General features: G+C 34.9%; 1 protein-coding gene across 1 annotated transcript; it reads left to right on the top strand.

Moving 5' to 3' along the window:
• The first annotated feature begins 69 nt into the window (after positions 1 to 69).
• LOC112058271 (uncharacterized) lies at positions 70 to 21,071 on the top strand. The gene is made up of 3 exons (XM_024098986.2): positions 70 to 395; positions 8,940 to 9,113; positions 14,792 to 21,071. Exons 1-3 carry the CDS (start codon positions 329 to 331, stop codon positions 14,881 to 14,883), a joined length of 333 nt encoding a protein of 110 aa, XP_023954754.2. The 5' UTR covers positions 70 to 328; the 3' UTR covers positions 14,884 to 21,071.
• The last annotated feature ends 624 nt before the right edge of the window (positions 21,072 to 21,695 follow it).

Below are 21,695 nucleotides of genomic sequence, written 5' to 3'. Positions count from 1 at the left end.
TTAGAACAATTTTAGCATTTAAGAATTTCGGGAAATCGAATATAAGATATGTAAACACTTACTCAATCTGTCACAGTCAAACTTAACATCAATGTAAACTGTTCACTTCATTTTCACTGCTCATTTTTCTTTTCGTCTTTGTCTCAGTAAATGTGATTCCAGTGGTACACAATTTAAAAACGTGACTTGTTCTACTACAGTAATAAATTAGTGACCAACGCACAGTTTTTGTGAAATGTTTTAAGTGAGATCTTCCATTGTCCCTCTGTGATTGTGCTGTGTTTTCAATAAATGGTAATTGTTTAGAGAGCACCTTGCGTAGTTTAAAATGACCGGAGTGCGTGTCGGGCGCGTCCCCAAGCGCAGGAACGGAGCACGTCTGAAGAGTCGGTCAGGTAAAGAAGGCCCGCATGCTGGCGCTTCGCCCCGCTGGTCTCTGGACTGCGGACTTGATTTTTGCTTGAAAGGCATAAACTTAGAGAAGCGCTTGAATCTTGACACATCTTTGATGTGTTTTGTTACTGTGTTATTTGCTGCCAAAATAATTAAAAATCTAGAGCATCCCTACAATAATTTTTACAGGCATCAACTTTCTATAGTGAAGCCAAAGTCAATATATGGAATCTTTATCAACAAACAAATATAAAATATATTAATCGCTAGTAATTACCTTTTTGTGCCTAATAATAATTTTAATTGTAGCAATAATAAACTTTAAACAATTAGGTTTAAGTAAGTTAATTTTATTAGAATATTATTTTATAAAAAACAATACATCATTTTACATAAATTCAGTATTAAATGATTGTCTACCTTCATTTTTAATTTGTTTGTTGAATAATGAACAATTCACAACAAGTTTGCCTTTAGTATAAGTTGTCATATTATTGTAGTTAATGGTGATTGCACAGCAGTCTATCACACTAATATTATAAAGGCAAAACTTTGTGTGTAAGTGTGTAAGTATGTTTGTTCCTCTTTTACGCTGGAGCTACTAAAGCGATTTGGCTAAAACTTGGAATGGAAATAGATTTTGCTCTGGATTAAAACATACATTCATCCCGGAAAAATCCTTGGTTCCCACAGGATTTGTGAAAAACTTAATTCCATGCGGACAAAGTCGTGGGCGTCCGCTAGTCCATAAAAAGTGACAACACAAATGAAATCATGTTGCTTAATAAAATAGTTTTTTTATCACTAAAGGTCACTTATATCAGTAATAATGTTTATGAATCAGTAAATTTCCTTCGTGTATAAAAAATGCATTTATTTGAATGTCAAGGTTTTCCTCCATTCATAATTTATTTTTAAATTACTTTTTATTTTATCATGAATCACTAAGGGTTTTTATGGCAATCAAATAAAAGATGGATAAATAAGTAATTTATTCTAGGTTTCTAATGTTTTTTTTTTCTTCAATGATAAATTAGCACTTGTAAAATTTTAATTCTTTTTAATTAGTGAACACTAGAATTTCAAGTAGAATAAATTATGCTGACATTCTAGTTTCATTCTGTTGCTATATATACATTATATTACATATTTTAATTTGAAAATATTTTACATTTCACAATCATATCAAATTTTATAAACTAAGTAACAATAATATGAGCAACTTGAATTTTTATTGTGTTTACTTTATGATAAAATCTAAGCCAAACTGTTAATTGTCCTATGACATGCAAATAAACAATTACTATAGAATAATAAATAAAAAAGAGATTTAGAACCTTAGGGTTTGCCCTTAAGGTAGAGAGTTAGTTGGTTTCAATTATTATAGAATATTTTGATTGAGTTTTTACACTTCAAACACTCATAATATTTTACAACTGCAATTTACCCATACAACTTACACAGTGGTATATATTATGTGGCAAACTACTAGTCCTCTCACACCCCACAATGCAAATAAACATAAGCCTGTGGGGTTATATACTGCACAATATACTATAATATGAATTCAGTTGACTGAATCTAAACTGTATTTCAATAGTCAATTATTCTTATCAAATCAAACTCTAAAATTAAAGGATTTTCATGCAAAATCTGATCTTTATGCTATCTATACATTCATACACAAATTATTTAAGTTATTTTATTATTTGCTAACTTGATTGCTTTTAAAAAACAATTCTGTTTTTCTAGCACTTATTAAATTTGCAATTATTATAATTATTTATATTATTAAGACATAAAGCTAGCTTAGTCAATAACTCAGTATATTCCATGATAAATCTTATTAGATCAAACCAAAAAACCTGGCAGCAAATGAAACAGAATTACAAAACATTATCATTTTAATAAAGCTTTCTCTTATGATAATTATGTAGCAGTGAAATTGGTTTTTATACTAACAAATAAATTGACTTGATGCAGGAGTTTGAGGTGCATGATGTCAGTAGAGTGATGATCACATAACCCCAACAGTCCATGGTTACACAGCGGAGATCTTTGGAATGAAATGGTACAAACTCATACTATACTATAATTATATAATTTCTTACATTTTCCTTTATATGTGGATGTGGTAATGCAAAATAGACTCAGTATTATGTTTTTTACTAATTTCAATGCTAAATGAAAAAGAAAGAGTTTCATAAACCATTTATTTTATTTGAGAAAACTACCTGGCCTGGCAAATGTTTTGCATCATAAAAAAATATATTACAACATAATTATCCTCATACCCAGACTATACATTTCAGTTGTATAGTTTGGAGGAGTATAGAAACTAACATTGATACAAGAACTTTATTATACAAAATATTCTCTCAGATACAAATTCAACTGAGGAACCTTTATGTGTTTATCTATAATAACCCACCAAAACTTCATCACAAAGAGATGAAATACTTATAAACACAGACAATATACATTATTGTTATACTTAATATTATAAATGTGAAAGTGAGCTTGTACTACTCCTATTTTATGCTTAACTGCTGAACTGATTATGCGCAAAATTTTGTAGTAATTTACTTGGAGAGAAATTGATAGTTAAAATAAAAATAAGATACTGCAGAATCTAAGAAATTGAAGGCATCCACTATGATTTTTATTAATAAAAATATCTTTGTAACATGATACAATGTAGATATCACAGAATACGCCAGACCACAATGCGTTTATAGGTCTAGAGTTCAGCCATAAAGTGGTTGCATGCATCAGTTGACACATAAAGTGATTTAAAAATACCAACAACATCATTGGCTTAATAGGTATGGCATTGTGCAGAGATGACATTAACATTTACATTGATTCTTTTATATGACAAAGTATGATCTCTATAATTACATTTAATATTTGAGTATGTCTGTTTTGCATACCTTCATCCATTTATAGAATTTCTCATGGAACTGAGATTAAATGTACATCATGTGATTTTTGATTTTTGGGTTTTCTTAATATTTCTTTTGCCTTTGTTCTCACTATCTAATTCTGATTTTAAAATTTTATTTTTTATTAATTATATGCTAAACATATGTACATAAACATAAATACATATTTATATATGTGTAATGGGTAACAATATGGATACAGTTAATACATAATGGTGGTATGTACATTTAATTTTGGTACTAATATAATTTAGTTAGAGGCGAGTCATGGGAATGATTTTCTATTGTATTGTATTGCTTTATACCATCATTATCTTGGGCTAAGTATTTCTCATATTCTATAAGTACATAAATAAAAATTATTCCCTTTGTATGTAAGCATTCTTGGAAGTAGGCAGTGATTTCTATAATATGTTACACCAGCTAAAGTTAATTAGAATTTATGCTGTTCTATGTCAACAACACTGGATTACAATATCGTACCGGAACGCTATATCGCTTGGCGGTACGTCTTTGTCGATAGGGTGGTCCTAGCCACGGCCGAAGCCTCCCATCAGCGAGATCTGGACCAATTAAGAAATCGTCAATCGGCCCAGCCAGGGGTCAAACCCAGGACCTCTGTCTTGTAAATCCACCACGCATACCACTGCGTGCGCAAATCTATCCTATCTATTCAATAGCACATCAAGTTCTTCACTTACCTAAAGGGAGCTATAATTACCCCTGTGCAAAAAATGTTATCTGGCCATTTTTTTTGTGTATTAAATAAAGTTGTTAAGAAATTTCCAGCATATATTTGAAAGGAGAAACCCAAGCTAAAGCTATTATTAGAAGTTACTCATACTAACATTTCTTATAGGAGAATTGTCGTGGCGATACAAAAACTTGCGTCAGTTATTCATTGCCGTAGCAGAAGCTATTATCTAAAATTCTAAAAGCTTTATACAGACACTATCAACTTCCTATCCAACTTACATTCCAACATACTTTACAATCATTTTTTTGATAGACTTTAATTACGTATTTTTTTTTCTATAACTGAACACGCTTTGCAGCATTTTCACATCGTTTTAAGTCCAGATAGTAAGTAATTAATCATGGTGTGAGTAAGTAATGACCGTGTCCAAATAAACAAGCTACTTAACATGTCTGGACTCCAAACATGTAATGTTGTTGTTGTTAATTTTTAATTTGGACACAGTTAATTCAATTATCTTCTATGTGACGTCGTACTGGACGCTTTACTTGCTTGCGACTTGATAACTAGCCTAAAACTGAAGTCACACAGACACACGTAACCGGATTTCTAAATGTACTCAAGTTGAGTGAACCTAGAGCTTTCCCTGTTATGAAATACTTACGTACAATACAGATGCGTTTTCTACCTATTATAGTATTAGCTGACGCCGCGCGGTTTCACCCGAGTGGTTCCCGTTCCCGTGGGAATACGGGGATAATATATAGCCTATAGCATTCCTCGATAAATGAGATAACTAACATTGAAATATTTTTACAAATCGGACCAGTAATTCCAGTAATGCGCGTTCAAACAAACAAACAAACTCTTCAGCATTATAATATTAGTATAGATTGGATACTATGTTGGAAAGCAAGTTGGTCGTGTCTGTAGCAATAGAATCGTGAAACGAAACTCGGCGGCAGTCTGAAACTGGGGCCCATTAGCATAACAATCGCTTCTTACTCGAGCAATTATGACGCCGCCACTTACCTAACCGTGGACGTGCCAAATGCGCCAACACACCTTTCTATTTTGTGTTAAACCCGTTAAGTGCGAGAACTGTCTCTTCAATATTCCGTACCTACGTACGTCATAGCGCTCTGGTGACGTGATCGGAAAATTTATAGAGAGGTAGATATTTCCCCTCGTTATAACTGCCCCGATAGTTCAATGGTTAATCTTTATGACTTCGATTTCGAAGTCCTGAGGTCACCATCAAAGGGTTAGTAAATTCCAACATTCATGTGGATGAAGTCGCGGGCATCAGATAATATTGAGTAGGATTTTCTTGAGAAGCGTATTTTATGGAAATGCCCGGCCTTTCAGTGTCTATAAAAAGACGACCAAGTGAGAGTCGAACTCGCTCATGAAGTATTCCGTAGCATTATCTAAAAAAATCATGTCTGTTCGTGTATAGAAGTTCCACTTTAATATTTAATATGTTTTAGTACTTGTTATAGTGGCAACAGAAACAGATAATGTGTGAAAATTGTTGCTGTCTAACGGACAGCGGAATCTTTTAGGGCACAGAACCCTAAAAACTTTTTGTATAAGTTGAGCTAAAAACGTTTCAGGCTATCCAAAAATCCACTCATGGAGAGTTAATTTCGCTCGCCCAATTAGAACTACTATACCTATAGGTTTCTGTTTGTCCCTTGTCAATATTTATTCAGTGCCCCGAGCTATGCGCAATTACGAAAGCAATTAGGCAAGTTGTATGGGTCCTATTGATTTTGCCGGGGCCTCGATTACTCATTACTTTACCAACTGTCTGAATTTTATGAATATTAACGGTTATTGGATTCAAATTTTGCTACCGATTCATGGTATTACATGTTTTTAGAAATACACAATTTCATTAAGTCTTTATATTCCTCCAAAATTGCTTGCAATATTTATTTTTGTCCTTGCAAATTCCTTGCTCGCTTCCCTGTCAGATGAGGATTGATATTTTCATCGAATTACACAATCCCAATTAGTTTATCAGTAATTTTATTTAAGTTCTTTCTTTCTGTTGTCTTTCTGTTGTAGATAGCCCATTTAATGAGGAAGGCTATAGGCTATATATTATCCCCATATTCCTACGGGAACGGGAACCACGCGGGTGAAACCCGCGGCGTCAATAAGTTATAGATATTTTGGCCTCCTCAAAACCTCAATCGGCAATCTCTGCCTTACAGAGATTGTTCGATTGAGAAGTGAAGATCTTTTGATTTGAATGAGACCAACCCCTGTAGCCAAGTGGTCGCTTCGATGAGCTAATGACCCATTCCATTGAATGAATAAGTCATTCCCATACATTTTTCTAGTTTTCGAAGCGTTTGCAATCGTAGAAAGAGAATCGACATGCCACTTGGCTACAGTGGCAGAGTTTATTGTCATTTATGGCATGAGAAAGGCAGAACGAAACGAAGCAAGTTAAATAAACGTTTGTAGAAATAATACTATAGACGCTTTTGTGTAGGTAGAAGCCCTGATTCTATTTTATAACAAAACAGGTAAATGTCATGGACGTTGAGTCAGCATGATTGAGAGGTCAAATATCTTTCAGTCATTGTTTTTCCTTTTTACCTTTCACGGGTCACCTGCTAATCATATATTTGAACTAGCGGACCCAGTCAAGTTTAACTTTGACTTATGCAACTCGGGAACATCACCCCATTGGCTAGTACAGTTACGCAAGCAACCAATAAGGTCCAACCAATCGGCGACAAACAGAATCTTAACAAGTTCGCTGCGGCACTGATTTTCCTGTACTTTCCCCTGGTGCGGTACGAGGTTTTTTGACCACGTAATAAAACTTTCTGTGGTGCGGAACGAGGTTTATCGACCTCGTAACTCTTGGAGACGCAAAATCTTTTTCTGCGTACGAGGTTAATGTTAATATTAACGTGTTAACCGCTTATAAATAAGTATTGCACCTTAGTTATCATTGCATTCCTTTAGATGTCGATTGCCAAATTATTAAAGCAATATTAATACAACAAACCCTCCTATTTCTAGAAATCACGCTATTGGCCAAAATAAACATTTAGCAAGGGCATCATTCAAATTGCAAATTCGGCCAATAACAATTCGGCAAAGTAAATATTTCGACACATGGGCTATATTAATCCTAATGTATACCAGCTTTTAATCCTATTGAATGATGAATTGTATAAAAATATCCTTGTAAGCCCACGCGCTTTTCGCCAGCGTCACAGCGAGTTTCAGGTTTCCCGCAATAAATAATGGCTTATTCAAAAAACCGGTCATCTACAAATTACGTCAGACTGAGTAATAAATAATGCGGATTAATTTGCTTTTCTTTTATCGTCTGACGATAAAGAATTAAGTATTTTAATATTTTGGTGTTGGAGGGCTGTATTATGTCTAGCTCGCAAAAAAATATATGGGTTTTTCGGCACAAAGAGTTTATTTGTTAAGGGTATTATCTATTTTAAATTTCATCGAAATCAGATTAGCAGTTAGTTAAACAGTAACAAACATCCATACAAACTTTTGCATTTATAATATTAGTAGGTTTAGTTGATGTATTACTTTAAGGAGGACATTTGCTTTCGTCTATATCTCGACAAGTTGAAAAGTTAAACTTCTTTAGAAATTAAATGTTTTACAAGACGAAACCAAAAATTAAATCATTAGCTATTATTTTAAACGTACAGTTTACATAAATAGCTAAATCAGCTATATAAAGTTAAAAAATCATGTAAACCCCGCTAATATTTAGTTTAGTGAGAGTCTTTGGAACATCTGAATTTTACTTTATAATATCATCAATATACATATAGTGGAATGCCTACTTGACGTGAAGTTGGATTAATTATATTTATTAATTGCTGACGTCATTAAAATTGTACAGTGCATGTTCTTGACAACAGCCGAGCGTCGCCGCTACGAAGTGCCGTGAAATGCAATTAGATATAGCTGTTCTATATTAAAACAAGTTTTGTTTTAGAGTTATGAGTATATTATTTTAGTCAGTTGATGAAAGGTATCTAAATAAAAAAGACATCGCTGTTCAAACTTGGGTCATATCTGAGATTTTCAATCCCTATGTTTTGGAATATTATTTTTTTTTTTTTATTCTTTGCAAGTTAGCCCTTGACTATAATTTCACCTGATAGTAAGTGATGATGCAATCTAAGATATAAGCGGACTAAATTGTTAGGAGTACGATGAAAATCCACACCCCTTTCGGTGCCTACACGGCATCGTACCGGAACGCTAAATCGCTTGGCGGTACGTCTTTGCCGGTAGGGTGGTAACCAGCCACAGCCGAAGCCTACCACCAGCCAGACCTGGACCAATTAAGAAAACCTCATTTGGCCCAGCCAGGGATCGAACCCAGGACCACCATTTTGTGAATCCACTGCGCATACTACTGCACCACGGAGGCCGTCATAATATTGTCTTATTTTTTTAGCAATTTCCGCTTAATGGTAGCGATAGATGAATTATTTCCTCATATAATTTATCATTAAGTTGGTTGTCGTTAATCTTGATTGTTATTCTAAACAATGAGACCGACAGAATAAATGCATGATGTTAAAGTAATCGAGCATGGTTATAAATCTTGTACTGGTAGTTTAATTTTATATCTACTCGTATTAGGTGTATTTTTTTTTGCGAAGGTATAATTTCCAAATAAAATATCCAATTTTGGTTATGTAGAATACAACAATTTATGATGAAAATGACAGATGCGAGCATCTTAAGCCACGGTCAATGGCCATTCTGATGTGCTTGGGATTGCCTTTAGCATGTTTCTGCGATCAGATCAGTGTGCCTTACGCTTTAGAACTGATCCCTAAATGATTATTAACTTAAGTATATAATAAAATATATATTTAATTTTCCAGTGCTAAGAATGATGGCAATAATGCAGGACAGGAATAGTGAGGAAGTGCCGCGGGAGTTCCTCGAGACGGGTCGCACGGGGCGACGGAACGCGATGCCGGACATTCTGCACCCGCAGGGCGCTGAGATCACCACCGCCGACCTGCCATCGAGGCTTCAACAACTCGTCACCACAGGTAAGAGAACCTATTCATCATCATTGAGAACGCATCTTCAACAACTCGTCACTACAGGTAAGAGAACCTATTCATCATCATTGAGAACGCATCTTCAACAACTCGTCACTACAGGTAAGTAAACATATTCATTGTCATTGAGAACGCATCTTCAACAACTCGTCACTACAGGTAAGAGAACCTATTCATCATCATTGAGAACGCATCTTCAACAACTCGTCACTACAGGTAAGTAAACATATTCATTGTCATTGAGAACGCATCTTCAACAACTCGTCACCACAGCTAATAGAACCCATTCATCATCATTGACAACCCATATTGGGCTCACTCTTGCGAGTCTCTTCTCAGAAGGAGACGGGTTAGGCTAATAGTCCACCATGCTGGCCCAATGCGAGTTGGCAGACTTCACAGAAATAGATAATTGAAAAAAACTCAGGTAAGCAGGTTTCCTCACCATGTTTTTCGTTCACCGTGTGAGAAACGGATGTTTATTTTCTTAAAATGCACATGATTAACTGAAAAGTTCGAGGTGCATGCCCCTTACCGGATTCCTCAAATCCAATATCCTCAAAGGTCGACAAAATAACTGTAATTTGCTCCCTCTACTCTACTCTGATATTGGAACCATAGTACGGGATTTATTAAGCACTGTTTTACAACTTCAACTAATAATACAGGCCCTTCCAGAACGGCTGATGTCCGAGATTTATCCCCCATCAGGCGATGTTACTGCGCTCGCTCAAACCGTGACGCCGCTGAGATCCCATTAAAGAGCCTATGGCACTTACACAATCAGAAAAAAAATTCAACTAACTCTTTTTAAAAAATGTAAACGTTTTCTTTCGAGCGCATTTTTGATACGAACCTTTAGGTTAGCGAAGTTATAGACGGTATAATATAAAAAACGTGATATTTTCTTTCGCCCTCAAATCCTCGTATAAGTACAGTGATGCAAGATTGAATAGGCGTAATCTAACGAGCCCAATCCTAGACCTCATCTTGATTGTCCATTACGCTTGATGGTAGTCTTTCATTAGAAAAAATATCATCAACAGAATTTATGGAGTGTTCCATTTAGCTAAAGCTTTTAGTGCGGCATGGAGAAACTAGGAATTATGGAAAAATTGTCTCTGGAAACTGACATAGACCATTTTTAACCCCCGACACAAAAAGAGGTGTGTTATAAGTTTGACAGTCTGTCTTTGGCACCATAGCTCCCGAACAGATGAAGCGATTTCAATTTCTGTGCGAGTGTTCTTAGACATGTTTGATGAAAATCGGTTGAGCCGTTTAAAAGTTGTGGGATGTGAAAATGGAGAAGAATAACTGAACGTCTGCAAATATACTCGCAAATCTCAAATTAAAGCGCACTGAAAGAGAAAGTAAAGTACTTGATCAAGAGTGTAATTAGTAGTTTTATGACCCTCGGGGGTTTTTCAAAATTTTCAATTTTATGTTGTTCATATGATATGTAAAATGTGGATCGACTAGATTCATGTATGGGGTCAGTTTATGAAACGTTTTTCATTTAAAGTAACGTCCAAATGTAGTTACTTATGGTTTTATCATAACAGCTCCGGTGAAATATCTACTACACACTACATAACCCTGAGCTAAGTCTGGCCTTGTGCCACCTCTTATCGTGATGTAACAGTTGAAGGACAGACGCCGCTGTGAACTGGAAACTCCGTATCGAATGATCCCGCTGACCCCTCGTGTTTCATATACATCGATTACCTACTTTCACCAATGAAGAAATAACGACTTATACCTTTTTTTATTTTTTCACTAACCGCGACTTCGTCAATACAAAATTCCTTTAACTTCATAGTTCTTCTTTTCTTAAAGTTGAAATTTGTAAAAAATTCTTTCTTAGTGAGTCTTACTGACCATTGGAAACCCCGACAGTACAAGGCTTAAACCTATACTTTTATTGGACCTTATACTCCTGTCTTTTCATTTTATCAGACAATTTTATATAGTCAGCTCACACAAATTGTATAGGGACCTGCCTCGCTAGACGTTACCCTTCTGTCAAAGTATTTAGATCAATGATCTAAAGCGGTTATAATTTCTTTTTTATATAGTTGTATCATTGTTGTAAACGTTTTCGTCGTGTAAGGAGCTCCCTAAAAATGCCGGTTGAATGGCATAAAAAGCGGCCAACAAACCAAGTGGCTAGTTTACTAAAAGATGAAGTTATGTTTCATTTGTACGAGTGTGTACTTCTAAATTAACTATATCAAATTTGTGATATATAATAGAATATCTAAAAAGAATCGATTCTTCAGCCGGAACAGTAAAATCATCATAAAGTGATCATGTAATCGAATATTCGGTGTACAACGAATCGAAGCGATGTGTTTCTGCTGTGTTAACACGAGTGTGTATTGCGAATCAAATTTGTAGTAGGTAGTAGTGTGTGGTGTAAGGACACAGAATATATTTATTGGTGCTAAATATTTTCAATGTGTGAGTTTACCTCGTCCCTCGTTCGTAAAAAAATACAGACAATTTTGTTCCTGAGTTGAGGTGCGATACTGGTTCTTATGTAATTAGTCTGAGACTCTCAGCTATAAGATAGGGGGATTTGGATTGATTCCTTCACGCTACTTCAATGCGGCTTGGCTGCACTATCAAATGTTAATGATAATGACCTCGACCGACAAATTATCATGCTCTTCGGTGAGCTTTCCTGGTAAAAACTGGTAAAAAGAAAAAAAAAATAACATCACAGAAAGGTTCTCGCTAAGCCGAACAGATAAAACTATCGTACGTGGTTTACTAACGTGCGTAGTAAGGTACGTATAAAATTGATTGTTCGACAAGATATTATTGAATACGTAATATCACCAGTGTATCGCTGTAGCAACAAATCCCAATTATCTTAATCCAATTTGCTACCCGAAATACGCGTAACAAATCGTTTAATTAAGATCACAATCTTCAATGTAATTTACACCTTATTACCAGTGGATTAAGTAATAAATCTATTAGAGTACGATTATTATCAACGTCACGTTTGTCGTAAAACATGACGATAGTAAGATAGTCAATATGTTATCACTTTGACGCGGTGCGATGACACAAATCCGATAGTTAATAGCCAATAATATGCTGATTACGATGTGTGTTCGGTGAAATAATACGATCCACTACTGCTGATTGATTAGCAGGTAGCTATGAGTATGTGTAGGCCTGTTGAAGCTTTTATTAACACGCTTATATTGTTAGATTTACCTTCAATAGGTAGTTACATGAAACAGCTCTCTCGAAACTATTTCGACAGAGCTGCCATCCATCCCAACCAAGTAGTGGTTGAGGCCTGCAACTACACTCCCAACCTTAACGCTAACTTCAAGCAGAGGCGTCCCAAAAACGTCCTTTACGATCCAGACGATGACATGACGAGCGACAATGCTTCCCGGGCAACACAATCACAAGCAACACGGCGTCTTCGCCGGCGAAGACGAGGTCCCCGATATTTAACGTCACTCGGACGTGGGTTTTCTAACTCACGATCTCGGGGGCGTCCGGACTGATTCACTCAGGTCACGGTTACACCTTCCCGAATGGCCCTCTAAGCCGAGGTCCGAGTCTCATAGAAGACGCCCTTAGAGAGCCGTTCCGTCTTCTATCTTTATTTCAGCCTTCGAATCTCATCAGGCGATGCTTCTGCGCTCGCCCAAGCTCCCCGGTGACGCCGTAGTGGTCCCACATGGAGCCATCGGCACTTACTCAACACGATAAAAAAAACGCTTATATTAGCTTCACTTGTAACTAACTATGTATGTTAGAAAATCTTGGAGACTTAATTTGACCCACTTTGGTCTTCGATTAGGATGAAAGCACACACTTTGAGTTCTGATGACTTTACATGACTAGCTAAGAAACGTCATTAAAAATCAAATATGGTGGCCTCCTCAAGATGGCGGACTGGCTGTTTGAAATCCACCCCATGATATGCATATCAAATGAAAGGGTTTGCTCTCAGGAATACGATAAATAGTCACGTACCTTGAATACAATATGACGAACAGGCTATTTGAAATGCACCTCCATGATATGGGTATCAAATGGGTTTGCTATCCATTTGTAATTTTTAGTGCGTGCTAAAAGCGAGTTTTTTAGTTTTTTAAACTATTATTTACGAAATATTTATATTTTATCTGCAGTTCGTTTTCCACGAGTTTTTTTAATTTAAAAGGCGCCATGGTTTTTTCTGGGATAGGTCTTGGTACCTAGCCTGTGTGGCTACCTAAGTCTTGTTAGGTAAATTGTAGTCAAATCAAACAGTCGATTGTTTAATTAATCATGTTCATTAATTTAAATTGAGGAGTAGGTACTTCTCCACAATTTGTTAATGTTAATCTTAAAGCAAATATCTTAAATGATCTGACATCATCTAAGTCATTCCAATTGTGAACAGTTTATTTTTCATCATCTTGACAATCTACACGATTGTATTAATGTCCGATGCAAAAAAGGAAATCAGTTAATAAAATGACATCATTATGCGGTCATCATAACCTGACTCCCACAGTTTGTATTGGAAGTTTAGATGTTTTATATAATTTGTATATCAATAAATAATTAAATTCAGTAGATTATAGAACGGATGAATAACAGGGGTTCTTAAAACACGAGTGTACTTATTTTGTAAAGTAAATGTTTAAAAAACAAGCTTTTAGCACGCACTAAAAATTACAAATGGAGCGTTTTGTTCAAAAATAATAGTTTAAAACACTAAAAAACGCGGTTTTTGCAATCATAGAGCTGCATTTCATATAGCCAATGCGCCATCTTGGGACGGCGGCCATGTTGGATTTAGGTCACGTGACTATTTTTTCGTATTCCTGACAGCAAATCCTTTCATTTGATACCCATATCATGGGGGTGGATTTCAAACAGCATGTCCGCCATCTTGGGTGGCCGCCATTTTGGATTTGTAATGATGTGTCTTAGCTAGAAATCTAGAAGTTCCTAGCTACTTACTCCATCATTAGATCAGCTCCTGTATCATAATCTTATTCATAGTGCGAAAAACCCAAGTACCTAACCACGTACCAATACTAAACATCATTTCATCAATCAACGGTTAGGAAATGGCTAAAATTTAGTCACAGAATACGTAATATTTAGCTTCTAAGATTTGACATACATATCTACCTGCTTCACCTAGCAGAGCAAGTAATATTAACCTTTAAAAAATAAATGAATGTTGTACCTACTAAAAACATTGTAAATATAATCATAATTTCCCTTGAGAACCTCAACCAATTTCAACACGACATTGTCTTTGATGTCGCCTTTACATATATTAAACTAATTAACTAGCCGTATAGGTATCTTATAGTCAATTGCGAACTTATAGTTTCATCATCATTAGCAACCTAATTTCGGCTCACTGTTGAGCAGTCTCAGAATAAGAGGGGTTAGGCCAATAGTCCACCACGCTGGCCCAATGTGGATTGGCAGACTTTACACACGTAGAGAATTAAGACAATTCTCAGGTATGCAGGTTTCCTCACGATGTTTTACCTTCGCCGTTTATTGACATAAAATAAGTTTGTAATTTCTATAAAACACATACTATTCGAGTTATATCACACGGTAGGGGCTAGATGAAGCTGTTTGTTTCACTAAAGGATTTAAAATTCAGACTTTCTTTTCAGACCCGGACATCCCCCAACCGGGGTCATCGAAATCCGACATAGACCCCAACAAAGTGGACGAGACGACGGGTAAAAAGGACAGCTGTAGTTGAGCTGTCTCCGCACAGTCGCGATGTTTCGCCGCGCTGGACTTGCCCAAAGCTAAAGTAATCTCAAACATGGCCCTAATTCGCTATGATATAGAAATCCTATCATATTCTTAGGCTTGATATATTATTGTAGAGATACAGGCAACGTAGTCAAAACAGCCTCGAAGTAGATACCTGTATGGTCATAACAACACATGTATCTGTGTGACTCGAACATGGTATATTTACTGCGTTTAACCCGCGCATAATGAGAATGGGTTGCGACCTTTTGGAACCAAATCGCAGTCCGCGTGTCAGCGTAGATTTCATACTGTCAATAGCGCTGTCAAAACTGAGGCAGACGAAAGTGGCTAATTGTCTTAATTTCATATAGTCGCATTGTTAACAACGCAACAGCTTAAACAAATAGTACATAAACATTGTCTACAATCTCGAAGTGTGTGTTCAGGAAGTAAAATGTAGGTAAACACGAAATTGTGCATGTGTGCGCTCAGTGCAGTAACTTTTTGTTGATTTTGTAGATACGTAACATATCTAACTAGTATAAAATCTTTGGGTTTCATTCCATTCTCATCGCGCGCGGATTTCAACAAAGAACGCTCGTGGCCTAAACTGTGTACCTATTATCCAAATGTGGACCTATTGATGGTTCGACTTGGGTCTGTAGTTTGCGCCTGTTAATTTACTGCGTTGAAGAAATCGCTCGTGTCCCACGTCTGCGTTGCCTGTGTCTCAACAAACTTAGTGTTAAGATATATTTATATGTACATTCGGCATTGTCGATATATGTATTAAAATTGCGGATCAAGGACTCCATACTATAGCTTGGAAAATTCGTTCCTAACATTCCCGATGGTCCGCGCGGGCTGGGCTCGGTAGCGACGATACGACTCGACTTCATACCCGCGCAGTCGTTCCTTATGCCCCCCGTCGCTCGCATATCATGGGAGTGTCATCAACAAACTTGCCTAGCTATAGTCACTGTACCATTGCTGTGCCGGCTGTGTGCGGCTATTCTGAACGTCATAACTAATGAATCATGATCAACCCCGTTCCATGGAGGGTAGTCATAAAAAAAACTTATTTAAATTTAGGGGTCGCTGCTGTGAAACTGCATCAGTGAAAGTTTTATGTCAATTCTGATAATCATCATCATCATCATCATTAACAACCCATATTCGGCTCACTATTGAGCACGAGTCTCCTCTCGGAATTAAAAGGATGATGAACCAAAGCAAAGGTACGCAGCAATGGAACAGTGCCTTGAGGCTTGAGGCCGGGTTCGACGTGCTACACACTTAGCCAAAGTTATACAAGAAATTAAAAAGTTATAAGTAGTTTCTCGAATGCGAGTATAACTTTCTTTATTTTAAACAAACTCACGGCAACACTATGCATCTTAGTGCGTGTTCACACTTAGACGAATCGTTGTATTCGACTTTATGACGTCTTTGAATATCGTTAAGATTCGCAATACGGATTTGTAGGCATCAGCGGGAACCCGTGGCGTGCACACTTCATAGAAGCGAAAATGCACTGCCTACCTTAAGGACTAGTTACAACCCTGTATTGGAGAAGACATTCTCCATTTCGTACAATTTGTACGTACAATGCATACCCTAGTTATAAACCTAGTGCACGCCACTGGCGGGAACGTAGCAGCAACTGGCGGGAGCAGTTCACGCATCTTTATTTTGTACTGTACTGTACTAACTATTAAGTATTAACGACCGCAGCTAACTTCCGACAAATCATAGCGTTTGAATCGGGTTGAAACTAACTACTTACCTAAGTTTGATTTTACCGCAAGTCTGTACCTATTAACAGTGTTGCCAGAAGGTTACTTTTGTAACCTTTTAGGTGATTTTTTGACTGCATTGGTAACTTTTAGGTTACATTAATAAAAAGGTTACTTTTACGTGATATTTCGGAATTTTTAGAATTAACTTACAATTTCGTATATCTAAAACAGAACGGTCGTTAAATCAAGAAATGCGGACAAATGCTCAAGAACTCATCGATGTTTCTGTGTCAATCTCACTATAAATGAAGACGTTACAATTGACGTTGCGAAATGAGCAAGTTGCAGTCACATTGAATTTCTTAAAAAATCAAGTATGAATTTAAGAAATTAACGTCTATTGTTTTTTAAATCCTTGCTCTTTAATTGTATTTTTCTTATCCCATAAGTAAAAGGCAAACAATCAGGGCCTTATTTAAGATGATTCTATTTACGAGTAAAATCTCCTTCGGTTTGTAGTAATTTAGTACTTGGCTAGTATTCGTAACAGACAGATATTAAAAAAAAAAAAACAAAATTACTTTAGCCCCCAGAGGCTGAAATGGTGGTTTAGCCATGCTGTGGATGTAAAAGCAAGAGTAGTAGTAGTGAAAAGGTTACTTTTTTTAATATTTCGGGTAACTTCTCATAAGATCCAACTGGCAACACTGCCTATTAATGCCGACCTAAGTGTGTAGCACTCTTAACATGTGTGTTTGCTAATGATTTCAATCTCAAAGAGAATCAGGGCTTAGGTACTAAATTAGTATTATTAAGCACTGAGTAAGTACCCACCTTAGTAGGTGCATATAAAATATAGTGTGTGGGAGGTACCCTACTTTGAACAAATGTATTGTATAGTTATTTACAAAAACGCAGTTTAGAAAACATACAGTTGTACATTAACAATTTTGCAGAAAACGTAAAATATATATTTGTTAATTTAAAGTTGTGTAGCATTATGATTTCCCCAAATACGTAAATATTTTGTAAATATGTTGTGGAAAACTCGGAATTAACATCTGATTACTTTAAATAAAAGTTTTTAAATATTTTTTCGTATTAAAAATCCCTATTCATTATAATAGTAGAAAATGGAATTAGGGTTTCTGCGTGTTTTTATATTTTAATTTTATTAATACTAGGCAATATGGTAGCAGGGTGAATGGATATACGCGATAATATTTACATTTTACAAATTGTAACATGGATTAAAATACTTTTGTAACGGATTTGTTCTCCTTTAAATAATCGTCTATATACTGTTGAATCTTTTACTGAGGCCGCGCGTAACGTGGAGATCAGAGAATTTGATGTTCCAGATATGCCACACACAGCGATACAATGTGTGGCGCTAACAAATTCACATATTTTAATTCATTTATTTAAAGTCAAATTAAATTTGACAGGTCGCGATTTTTCTGCGATATGAAATGTCAGAAATTCATACATAACTGTATGGTTTGTAAACTGTTGTGTTAGTGTGAGCTATTTTTGTCGAATTTATATATTGTTACATTGTATTTTGTTTATTCAATTAACTATTGTATTTTAAACATGCATCTCAAATATTTGTTATTTTTAAGTTTTTCGCTTTTAAAGTTTATTATTTATCTTTTATGTAGTTTAAAATAGTTACGCTTTGAATTCAAGTGGATTATAGGTATGTTATTTGGGCCATAATATAATATAATTGGGCTCTTTAGTATAGCCACAGTGGTATAGCGGATCGGCAATTTACTTGGTTTTCTCTTATCAAACAAAGGTGAAAAGACATACGAATCTAACAAATATTATGTACTATAAAAATTCAGATAAAAATGCGTCAATTTCTCTAAAATGTTGAAAAAAATAGTAAAACTTAGCTAAAGCTATTATTTTTTCGAATATGACTTAATAAAATATAATAAACAATCTTATAACGCATAATTCTTCACACATTAATTATTATTCTTATCTCCCAATCACGAGTTGCTTAGTTACTTAATGAGTACAATTTGTTTTTGTGATTTATATTGAGTGAGAATAGCACAGATTAACGTAATTTAGTTTTATTTTTAAGTCGATTGTTTTAGAGTAAAAAAAACACCAAACTACGTTTGACGTTTCGATGTTTTTTAGAGTTCTTTGGGATACTTTGATACTACAGAAACATTTTGTGTATCACTCAAAAAGAAGTAGAAATTTACTATAAAACATACTGATGTCAATGAAGCTTGGTCGACTTTACTTTTTGAAAGACACTGTCTTAAAGAATGACTCAGCAGAAATATCTCCTTGGATAAAAGTACAAGTTTTAGTTTTGCCTTGGATGCTTAGTTTATAAAACTCAGCGTCGTACAAACTGAATGATCGTCCAACGGGTACCTAAATGTAGGTAAAATTAAAAAAAATTAGGGTATCGTAAGATAATTTTAAAATCTTTGGGTCTTTTATCTACTTTCGAAATAAAATTCGCCCTATTACGACTATAAACTTGCCTTGATATCTTTCTAACATCGAAATGTGTCGTCAATTTTTCGATGTCTCGTTCGTTATAATATGTATTACGTATAACATCGATTGATTCGATCAATTAATCGATATGCTAATATAGTGTTATTTCGATGTTAATGTAAATGTACAAAGTTAGCTTAGCTATTAGAAACTGATTAGACTAGGAGTTTATTTATTTGTAACATACAAAAATTAAAAATGACTCCATCAAGTAATAATATAAACAAATAATTCTAGATGTAGAGTAGTCATGCGAAGGTCTATGACCGCTCGTCCGGGTGGTGGGTATGCGTAGAACTTTGAAATCTAGTGCTAGTGCTATGACGAAGTTTTCTTAAACTCGCAAGAGCGAGTTTAGAATTCACCTCTCTTTTTCATTTTACAGTATCGTGTTAGACAGAGAGAGATAGAGGAGAATTCGAAACTCGCACTAGCTAGTTACGAAAACATCGTTACAGAATAGCGCTGCTGGCTACTGACTGACTTCCACTTTCGTGAGCGACCATAAACCTTCGCGCGGCGTATACATTCGCACAATAAAATAAATGCGATTATTTTTGTGTATAAGTTTGTAAGTACACAGAAAACAGTGTTGAAATTAATTAATTCAAAACTCCATTGCCACTTACATCTAGTGATATTGAATCAAGCGAGTTTTTGAGAGATAACTTAAAAATGATCATTTATAAAAAAAATTACGTTCTTATTAAAATGTTTGGCACTGATACGCAAATAAAATATATCACGCATAACGGTTTATTAGGTATTATGTATGATTTAGTCACAATATTATATTTTATTTAGTTTAAATGACAATTAAAACAATTATAAATTTCTTATATCTATCTCGAATTAGTATAAAATATGTAGTGTGTGTATGATAAAATTGCGTAGTAATATAAGTTTTTGTACGTTTTGTATAATGCCAATAATAGGTACAATTTATGCTTGAAATAAACATAATATAAGGAACCTAAAATTTTAACCCTTATTAACATCTATTCTCTATGGTCAGCTAAATGTCTGTAAAACAAATACAATGAACAAACAGCTAGGTTAGTATGAAAATTTATTCGGAATGAATTATTATTGTCTATTTCTTCGTGTATTGTTCAAAATTCAGATCGCAAAAAAATTGCTTTCACATATATCTGTCAGGCTGTGTATTGCCCCCATAGATAGTGTATACCTATTTTTAAGCTCGCAGAAATATTTAGAACATAGAGAATAGATATTAAACTTCTCTTATTTATGTGTAGGTAATCAATAAATAAAATGCCTGTCGGGTCTAGCCATAGGTCAATTATTATCTACATAACGTTTCGCCATTATTTATTTTGTTACTATCAGTCAGTCAGGCACTTGTAGTCTTGTATGCTGCAACACAGCGACATGCACTTCATAGATGCAAATGCGTCGCCTTCTCTGAAAACTCAATACGAACCTACAATAGATATATAATTTTGTATCAGCGTATAATGTATACCATACCCTAGTTAAAAATTTGTCCATGCCGCTGTGCTACAGTAAAGAAACAAGATGTTCTTGGACAAATTTCATTTAATATCTATGACTCGTAATATAACATAAATGTAGCTTTGCTATATTATATAAATTGTGTAAATGTGTTGAGACTAACAGTCAAAGTAACCTTATATTATAAAGTCTATTATTATCTGCAATAGATGTTAGTAATTTTACATTGAAACAATATAAGTTGGAAACTAAATTATTATCAGTCCATCGCAATACATTAACTACTGAATTATAACCATTATACTTAAAATTATTTACCTGCCTAGGAATATCTATTTAATTGATCTCTGTTATTAAATTTTGTTTCTGTAATAATTATTATAGTATGTAGTCTTGTTATTGTCATATCGGGCTGTGTAAATAAATAATACATACTAAACAGTCTTTTATTTCTGCATCAGATTTCTATTAATTAAAAAAAAGTAAGTATATTTCCAATATCTTTTAAACATGACCAATGGTAACGGTACCTGCTCTCCTCCAGCTAATCGGGTAAGGCTGCCAATCCACCAAAGCGAAGCCGAGAAACGAAGAAATATTAACCAATAGGATTGTACAATATCCAAGCTTCTCCTAAGTGGACAGGAACTTGCGAGCTAGTCTAAAAAAATGTTTAAGTAAAAAAAACACAAAAAAAAAGCACAGTGTTAAGTATGCCCAAAAGTTTAAGAAATATATTATTCAACCAGTTTCTTAACTTAATTTTGACTTTTCGTACTTCACAGTGCTTATACCTACCTACCTATGAAGAATATATTTCTAAGATTTATTAAGTAGCTAGAGTGATATATTATTTCTTCACGTTATTAAATACATAGTTTTGTAGTTAATTAAAAAGAGAATCTCACTATAGAAAATATTATTAAGGTTCAAACCAAAACATTTCGGTATAGCTTTTCCCCATCTATATTTTTCCCAATAATTTCGTATAATTCAATACAACAGCAACATCGACAACTTGTTTTCATTACACCGGCTATGGAATCGAGTTTTTTGAAGTGGG

Source organism: Bicyclus anynana, chromosome 4 (assembly GCF_947172395.1).
Source record: "Bicyclus anynana chromosome 4, ilBicAnyn1.1, whole genome shotgun sequence".
NCBI classification, from domain to species: Eukaryota; Metazoa; Arthropoda; class Insecta; order Lepidoptera; family Nymphalidae; genus Bicyclus; species Bicyclus anynana.
Note: the sequence above shows the minus strand (reverse complement) of the source record. Positions and strands in the feature narration are given on the sequence as shown.

Coding starts and splice junctions, on each gene's coding strand:
- LOC112058271 (XM_024098986.2), top strand. CDS start 329: ATGACCGGAGTGCGTGTCGGGCGCGTCCCCAAGCGCAGGAACGGAGCA. Junction 396..8,939: donor ACGTCTGAAGAGTCGGTCAG/GTAAAGAAGGCC, acceptor TTAATTTTCCAG/TGCTAAGAATGATGGCAATA. Junction 9,114..14,791: donor TCAACAACTCGTCACCACAG/GTAAGAGAACCT, acceptor CTTTCTTTTCAG/ACCCGGACATCCCCCAACCG.